The 9,403-nt window shown below is 36.5% G+C and overlaps 2 protein-coding genes across 2 annotated transcripts; both read left to right on the top strand.

Annotated features, from left to right (window-relative positions):
* Positions 1-7,507: 7,507 nt before the first annotated feature.
* LOC143617701 (uncharacterized) lies at positions 7,508-7,978 on the top strand. The gene has a single exon (XM_077090180.1). The coding sequence runs from the start codon at positions 7,508-7,510 to the stop codon at positions 7,976-7,978; it is 471 nt and encodes a 156-aa protein (XP_076946295.1).
* Positions 7,979-8,649: 671 nt separating this feature from the next.
* Positions 8,650-9,117, top strand: LOC143617700 (uncharacterized). Its single transcript, XM_077090179.1, has one exon. The coding sequence runs from the start codon at positions 8,650-8,652 to the stop codon at positions 9,115-9,117; it is 468 nt and encodes a 155-aa protein (XP_076946294.1).
* The last annotated feature ends 286 nt before the right edge of the window (positions 9,118-9,403 follow it).

Here is a 9,403-nt window from a genome sequence, read left to right as displayed (position 1 = left end):
TAGACTAATCTAGTAATTATCTTAACTGTAATCGCGTATTAATTAGTAAGATAATATATAGGAATAATATTTTTACCTAACTCTTTGATTTTAGTTGAGTTTTAAAATATGGTAACCGAAAAAGTCAAATTTTGTCTTGTAACAAGCACGGTACAGATTGACACCGGGTAATATCTCGAAACGCATAAATTCATAAACATGTCCAGAGGACCTCGAAAAATTAAATTTTATGTTAGGATATTAGAGATAGTATATAAACTTAATTTTAGAAGGATCAAATCGCAAAAATTAGAAAATAAGTAACCGAAAGCCAGTAGAGGACACCGTAAGGACCCGACACCAAGTTTCTCAGAAAATTATGTCTTTAGGCAGACATTGACTGTAATCTAATTTCGCTCAAAGTCTGATAAAAATTATCGTCGTTTGGCTTGATAAGTTACGAGATACGTTAAATCTTATCACCTAGATAATACCATATGTTACTATTTAAAAGCCAACTCTTCCATTTTCCCACCCCTATTCGGCCGCCAATTTCCCACAAACCCACCCACTTGCATTATTAGATTAATATATACACATACATACAATGATTGTAAGATTACTTGTAAACCTTACCATCCTCCAACACACTACCCTATACAACAACTCATCAACTCTATGCTCTCTTCCTCTTCCATATAACTGGCCACCCACACCACCCTTCACCACCATCACCATTTCAAAACCACCATACACCATTGTTGAAGATTAGGAATTTTAATGGAAGATTAAGCAAAATAGGAGTTTAGGAAGATAAAGAAGGAGTCATAAACTAACTTAGGACCACATTATCACCTCCTTAGGCACAAAATATGAAAATCCAAGGTAACCCACTTCAAGATTTGTGTATAATAGTTGTTATTTGATTTTTAAACGACTATGCATCTTGATTTTTAAATCCAAGGACTACGACTATGCATCTTGATTTTTGTATGATTGATAATGTCTGTGACCCGTGAGTTTTCATGTGAATGTATAAGATGGGTCTTGTTGATTATATGACTTGTTATGGTTGCATTATAACTTGTATAGATTGTCCATATTGATGTTACTTGAGTTTGCTTAAAAAATGGGTTAAGTATTGTTTTAATAATGGAAGTAAATATGTAAATGGTCAAAAGATTAAAGATGGATTATGAGTAAAAACACCCACTTTTGTCCGTGGGTTTTGGTTTGGGTGTTGGATTGAAGTTGTAATCTTGTTAAATGTTAAAATGGTTAAGAATAAGTGATAATTTTGAAAACCCACTTGGTTGATTTATTAAAATGTATTTGAAAAGTTGTAAGTAACAATAATAATGGTTTTGAAAAGGTAAATAGGATCTTTGAAAAGGGTTGACAAAAAAGTAGAGATTTGATTATCTTGAAAAGTTACTTACACATGCAAGTAATACAAAAATGTGATTCTTATAAAGTTCATACTTGTTTTGTATTGAGTTTGATATGGATTGAAAATGACAAATTAAGTGATTGAATGAGACATGGAAAAGAGAATAAAATCTACTAGAAGTATTAAGATGCATGAAACATGGTAACTTAAATAAACAAGAAATGGTGTTAAGACTTGCTAATATAAGAAACTTTGTAAATTGTACAAGATGATTTGTAAGATGGTTTGATAAGTGAACATAACGTTGTGTGGATAATTAAAGACTTGTGATTAGGAACTCTTTAGTAAACTCTATTGTAGAGATTGTTGGTATAATAATAAGGTTGTTAAAAATTGCAACTTGCTAGTAATAGAAACTTTGTAGTTAAAAAATCAAGATTGTGTTTGTTTAAAGGATGATAATGGGATGGATTAGGACTATATTATGGGTTGTTAAGATCTGGAAATTTTGATGCATAAACACCTTGAAGAGATTATAGAAATAACATGTTCATTGTATAATTGAAAGCTTAAGCTAAGGCTTGAGCATGTGTAGAAAAAGAACTGTTTTGTGTGTATACTTGGTGCTAGATGATCAAACATGGATATGATAATATATTACTTGTTATTATATGTATATTAGCTGTACCAAATGGTTTAGTTTTGACATTGTGACTTAAATAGCTTGTCGGTAACTTTAACGGTTGGAAAGTTCGACTTTTAAAGTAAAACGACAAAAATTTTTGGAACTGATTTAGAACAGCTCCTATAGTCATAATATTCTTATATTTAACATAATTTAAAGTATAAGAAAACTCAAGAATAGCAAAACTTAAACCAACCTGGTTCGTGTCGCGAAAACCGACATGAAAACGTTAAGAATTGGCATTTTTAAGAAATTGGCAACCAAAGGAAAACCATAACATTTTTTATTGAAAAACTGATAAAACTTGACTAAAAACTATATAAAAAAGTGTTTTAGATAATTTAAAACTAAAAGTTTTCATAAAAAAACAACCGGTTCGTTTTTAAGCTCAAAACCGACGAAACCGGCAAAACCGACGAAACCGATTGTAATAGAGTCAAAATTCTAAATAAAATAATAACTTAAATTTTTCAAAACACTCTAGCAACCAAAGGCAATAATTTTTATATATTTAATAATTAATTTAAATTATTAAATAAAACAATTATTAGTTGATTATTACTTGTTTATATTTTTAAGTGTGTATTTATAGAAGTATAAGTAGTAATCTTTATATGTTGTGTGCTTGTGTGGATTTTTAGAATATATATATATATATATATATATATATATATATATATATATATATACATACATGTATATAGTTAACAAATTTTGGTCAAACCCGAACATAAAATTAACGAACGTGTACTAATATAGGACACGGGCGTTTATACAAACATTGGATTCAAAGGTGAGTTCTTCCTCCGAAAAGCATATTGTATATCTATATTCGTATTTATATATATATATGTTTTGAAAGAGCATTATACTTTACAAATTGTCGTTATTGTGGGATGAATCAATTTGGTTAAATAACAGTTAACCGACTTGAGGGCACAGAAATGTTGGTAGATCTATCAGGGTGACGCCCCCCACTTCCATTCGCATTGGGTTAAAAGTGGGAATATTTCGAGTATGGTACGTTTCGAGTTATCAAATTGGTAGTCATACAAGCGTTGTATTCTTAGCTAGTTATAACTAACGCTTTTTGTGCTTAAAGGTAAAATGCGCGTTTCGTTATTGTGTTGTACCGTGTAAAGATCGATATTGTTGGGAGTATAATGGCCGTACACTATTATATTCATGTGTTGTTTATATGTAAATTGTCTATATTTATATAATAAGTTTTTCTCAGGAATAACCCACAAACATTCGTGTTGACCCAAATATTATTTGATAATGTTTTGCAGGTAAATGACGGTTTCGTGTGAAGGCGTGGAGCGAGGCGTCGGTGTTTGAATAAAAGTAATGTATGGGACCGTTATGTTAGTTTTTAATAATAAAAACTATGTAAACTCTTATGTTTACTGAATATGTTTAATATAATAAATATTAAACGTTGTGTTTTTATGATTGGCTATTCGTTACAACAACTATCACCGCCCGAAAATTTGTTTAGTTGTAAAGACTTCCGCTGAAATTATTATTATTAGATTTTCGGGGTGTGACAGAGGTTGGTATCAGAGCCAATGGTTATAGTGAATTAGAAAAGTTAAAAATTTCTAAACTATAACTAAATATTCAAACACACCTCGATCCCGCCTCACGAAACAAAGGTAAAAGTGTAAGTAAATATATGTGTATATTTATTTAGTTGATTTTTACTAAGTATGGACTTTATATTACAGATGACTTCACCTCACACCGTTGATATCCCCGATTCCAAGAGCGGAACCCATGGAACACCCGTAGCCCCGACCGATCCCTCACCGCCCATTGGTTTGTCTCATCCCGTACCCATCTTTCAGGGCCCTCACCATGGTGAGAGTTCCCGAAATATTGCTAGGGATGAGTATGTGATGGATCCCGCCTTTTATGTTCTGCTCGCCATAGACACGCCCCCACCGCCCCATGGAAAGGGGAAAGAGTTGACAGTAGATGACCAAATCGTCTCACAAGACGAGAACGTGGCTATGCACGAAGTAACATTGTGCAACCATGAGACTCGTTTGTTTTACACGGAGAAAAAAGGGGTAGACAACGGTTGGGCAATCGACACGTTGTCAAAATTCGTGTGCAACATGGATATCCGTATGAGGTACCTAGAGCGAAAGATGACGGTATTGGAAGCTAGGATTGGGGCGTTGGAGCCTCAAGTTCATTACCTTATGAAACACCAATAGGGTTGTTATTGTTGTCTTTTGTTTTGTTGATGTATGTTATTAAGACTTGTAGACTTTTATTTGGTAGGGGAAACCAAGACTATTAGGTATAACAGATATTATACCAATTTTGTTAATGTGTAATATTAATAGGTACCCCACCTTAATCTTTTGGGACATTATGGTTGTATAATATTTTAATCATGTTTAAAGTATTTTGTTGTAAACTAAATTATTTTATTTATGTAAAAGAAACATGGCGCCACAAACAAGGAGAACCACTACTAACCAAGAAACCGGAATGCCATCATCACAAGAGGAGTTGGCGCAACTTATCGCGCAACATGTCAATGCGGTGCTCGAACAACAAAACATGGACCGGACCGCGGACCGAACTATCCGAAACGATGTCGGAACCGGAACGCAAAACGGTACAATTGTTTTTGTAAAAGGCAAAAATTTTTTATAAAAATTTCCATTTTAACTAGTAAAATACAATAATTAGCAATAATAATTAGCAAAGCATGTTAAAACAGGAAATCCCGTGCCCGGGTGCACTTATTAAACTTTTCAAGAATGTAAACCTAAAGCTTTTACCGGGGCCGAAGGACCTCTTGAAATAGTAAGATGGATAGAAAAGATGGAGTCGGTTATGAAAATTAGTGATTGCACACCCGCACAACGAATCATGTACGAAGTATGTTCATTCGAGGACGAAGCCTTGGAATGGTGGAATTCACTAATTCAAAATATGGGAGAAGATGCAGCTTATAGTTTAACTTGGAATGAGTTGAAAGAATTATTGCTAAAGGAATATTGTCCTAGAAATGAGCTTCAAAAGATCGAATATGAGTTTTGGACACTAAAAATGGAATGTGCAGACATCGGCACGAATACTTCTCGGTTCAATGCACTGGCAAGGCTGGTACCACGACTGGTTACGCCAGAGTATGTTCGAGTCGAGATATATATTTGGGGTTTAGCGCATGAAATTCAAGGCATGGTTACTTCCTCGAAGCCAACCACCATCCAATCTGCCTAAGAATTAGCAAAGACTCTAACCGATGATGTTGTACGAATGGGAACATTGAAAGTATCGGGTAAGAAGCTGGTAGATTCCATTCTGGATAAAAAGGATTCTGGAGCAATTTCAAAGTCAGCCGACCAGAAAAGGAAATGGATCGATAACTCCGGAGGGAAATTCCGAAAGTAACCAAATTCCGGGAGAATGTTTACGGCTAACGCGAGTAAAGGGGCGAACCAAGCTTCTCAGTGCAACAGGTGTGGAAAGAGTCACATTGGGGAATGTTGGAAATGTCAGAAGTGTAATCGGTTTGGACACCAGACTCAGTATTATTTCAGTAAGTACTCTCCGTCCAGTTCAGGAAAACTGAATACCGGATGCTTTGAATGTGGAAACACGGGGCACTATCGAAAGGACTACCCAAAGCTCAGAAATTAGAACGTGAAAGGTAGAGCCTTCGAGATAAATGCGAAGAAAGCCAGGAAAGATTCCTCCGTTGTCACCGGTATGTTTCTTATTAAAGACTCTACGCTTATGTATTATTCGATACCGGATCCGATTTAAGTTTCGTTTCCAAACAATTTGAACCCCTCCTTGGTATAGAACCCAGTAAGTTAGATATCAAATATTCTATAGAATTAGCTAACGGGAAGACGATTGAAACCAGTGAAGTTGTGTGAAACTGTAGTATCCTCTTAGCGAACCACACGTTCAGTATGGATTTGTTACTTGTCGAGTTAGGTAGTTTTGATGTCGTTGGGGGAATGGACTGGTTATCTAAGAATCCAGCCGAAATAGTGTGCTCAGAAAAGTTGATTCGTTTACCACTCCCAAGTGGTGAAACATTGACTATTCAAGGAGAGCAAGGTAACTCAGAACTAAAGCTTACCAGTATCATGAAGACACGTAAGATGCTAAGCAAGGGTTATCCAACATTTTTGGTAAACGTTGTGGATACGGAACCTGAAGGGCAAAAGATTGAAGACATTCCTATAGTAAGAGATTACCCTGAAGTTTTTCCTGAAGATTTACCTTGATTACCTCCACCGAGACAAGTTGAGTTCAGAATAGATTTAGTTCATGATGCAACACCAATAGCCCGATCTCCGTATAGATTGGCACCGTCAGAAATGCAAGAACTATCGAACCAACTCCAAGAGCTGTTAGATAAAGGATTCATTAGACCTAGTTTTTCCCCGTGGGGAGCACCAGCTCTTTTTGTGAAGAAGAAAGACGGCTCGTTTAGAATGTGTATCAATTATAGCGAATTGAACAAACTAACCATTAAGAAATGGTATCCCTTACTGAGAATTGATGACTTGTTTGATCAATTACAAGGATCCAGTTACTTTTCAAAGATAGATTTGCGATCTGGATATAACCAGCTGCAAGTTGCTGAAGAAGATGTTCATAAAACTGCGTTTCGAACTCGATATGGCCATTACGAATTCCTAGTCATGCCTTTCGGTCTGACAAACGCACCCGCAGTGTTTTTGGACCTCATGAATAGAGTTTGTAAGCCATATTTGGATAATTTCTTGATAGTATTCATCGATGATATACCCCTTTACTCACGAACTAAGAAGGAACACGAGCAGCATCTGAAGCTAATTCTAGAGTTCCTACTAGATGAGAAGTTATGTGCTAAAATCTCAAATAGTGAATTCTGGACGAGGGAAGTACGCTTCCTTGGACCCGTGATTAATGAACAAGGTATACACGTAGATCCCTAAAAAATTGAAGCAATAAAAAACAGGGAGACACCAAAGTCACCTACCGAAGTGCGTCAATTTTTAGGTCTTGTTGGGTATTACCGGAGATTCATCGAGAATTTTTCTAAAATAGCTCAACCTTTGACGCTATTAACCCGGAAAGAAAGGAAGTATAATTGGACCGAATATCAAGAAGAAGCTTTTCAGATTTTAAAACAGAAGTTGTGTAGCGCGCCTATCTTGTCCTTACCAGAAGGAACCGATGGATTTGTAGTATATTGTGATGCGTCTCGCTTAGGTCTTGGTTGTGTGCTTATGCAACGAGACAAGGTGATAGCATACGCTTCCAGACAACTCAAGGTACATGAAAAGAATTACGCGACGCACGATTTGGAATTGGGAGTTGTTGTGTTTGCTCTTAAGATTTGGAGACATTATCTGTATGGAACCAAATGTACAATATTTACTGATCACAAGAGTCTCCAGCATATCTTTGATCAGAAGGAGCTAAATATGAGGCAACGTCGATGGGTAGAATTACTAAATGATTACGACTGTGATATTCGTTACCACCGAGGTAAAGCGAAGGTTGTGGCTGATGCATTAAGTCGAAAGGAAAGAGAAAAGCCTCTACGTGTTCGTGCATTAGGGTTGACGATTCAAACGAGTCTCATTACTCGAATTCGTGATGCACAGCGTGAAGCCTTGAAGCCACGAAATGTAAGGTTTGATAAACTTCGAGGACTTGAAAATGAATTTGTCACAAAGTTTGATGGAACACTATATCTAATTGATCGAGTTTGGGTACCACTCTATGGAAATCTACGCAAACTTATACTAGATGAAGCGCATAAGTATGGATATTCGATCCACCCAGGATCAACCAAAATGTACAGAGATCTCCAAGAGCATTATAGGTGGCCGAACTTGAAAAGAGACATAGCCGTTTATGTCAGAAAGTGCCTGACATGTTCCAAAGTGTAAGCGGAACATAGAAAACCGCCTGGACTACTGTAACAACCAGCGATCCCACAATGGAAATGGGATAATATTACCATGGACTTCATAACCAAACTGCCAGTTACACCGCGAAGTCACGATACTATTTGGGTAATTGTGGATAGATTAACTAAATCCGCTCATTTTATACCCATTAGAGAAAAAGACAGAATGGAGAAGTTAACTCAGCTTTATCTGAAAGAGATCGTAGCCAAACATGGCATACCTGTCTCGATCATTTCTGACAGAGATGGTCGTTTTGTTTCTCGTTTTTGGCAATCTCTTCATGAATCCCTAGGAACTCGCTTAGATATGAGCACCGCCTATCATCCTCAGACAGACGGTCAAAGCGAGAGAACTATCCAAACATTGGAAGACATGCAGCGAGCCTGTATCATTGATTTCGGAAGTAGTTGGGATATTTATCTACCTTTAGCTGAATTCTCTTATAATAACAGTTATCACACCAGTATTAAAGTTGCTCCATTTGAAGCTTTGTACGGAAGGAAATGTCGATCTCCTCTTTATTGGGAAGAAGTCGGAGAAAAGCAACTTACTGGACCTGAATTGTCCAAGAGACCACCGACAGGGTCTTCCAGATCAAGGACAGGTTAACAGCTGCAGCCGACAGACATAAAAGTTATGCGGATAATCGCATGAGACTGTTGGAATTTCAGGTAGGAGACCAAGTGTTATTAAAGGTATCACCTTGGAAAGGCATAGTAAGATTCGGTAAAAGAGGAAAGCTAAGCCCACGATACGTTGGACCATTCAAAATCACCGAACGAGTAGTGCCGGTAGCCTACCGACTCGACCTACCTTCAGAACTTAGTGGAATACACGACGTTTTTCATATATCAGACCTGAAGAAATGTCTATCTGACGAATCGCTGATTGTTCCTATCGAAGACATATGGGTTGATGATAAGCTTCGATTTGTAGAAGAACAAGTTGAAGTTATGGATTGGAAAATTCAGAAGCTAAGACGTAACAGGATTAAGCTAGTCAAAGTCCGCTGGAATGAAAGACTTGGTCCCGAGTTCACGTGGGAATGTCAGGATCAAATGAAGGCGAAATACCCTCACCTCTTCCCAGTGGAAACCGAAACCAGTACTACATCCTAAATTTCGGGACGAAATTTCTAAAAGGATGGGTGAATGTGACAACCGCCAAAAATTAGACTAATCTGGTAATTATCTTAACCGTAATCGCGTATTAATTAGTAAGATAAATATATAGGAATAATATTTTTACCTAAAATCTTTGATTTTAGATGAGTTTTAAAATATGGGACCCGAAAAAGTCAAATTTTGTCGTGTAGCAAGCACGATACAGATTGACACCGGGTAATATCTCGAAACGCATAAATTCATAAACATGTCAAGAGGACCTCGAAAAATTAAATTTTAT

The sequence above is a fragment of the Bidens hawaiensis genome, unplaced genomic scaffold, assembly GCF_021521415.1.
Source record: "Bidens hawaiensis isolate Kalapana, Puna unplaced genomic scaffold, B.hawaiensis_p1.1 tig00057039_1, whole genome shotgun sequence".
Taxonomy (NCBI): Eukaryota; Viridiplantae; Streptophyta; class Magnoliopsida; order Asterales; family Asteraceae; genus Bidens; species Bidens hawaiensis.
Note: the sequence above shows the minus strand (reverse complement) of the source record. Positions and strands in the feature narration are given on the sequence as shown.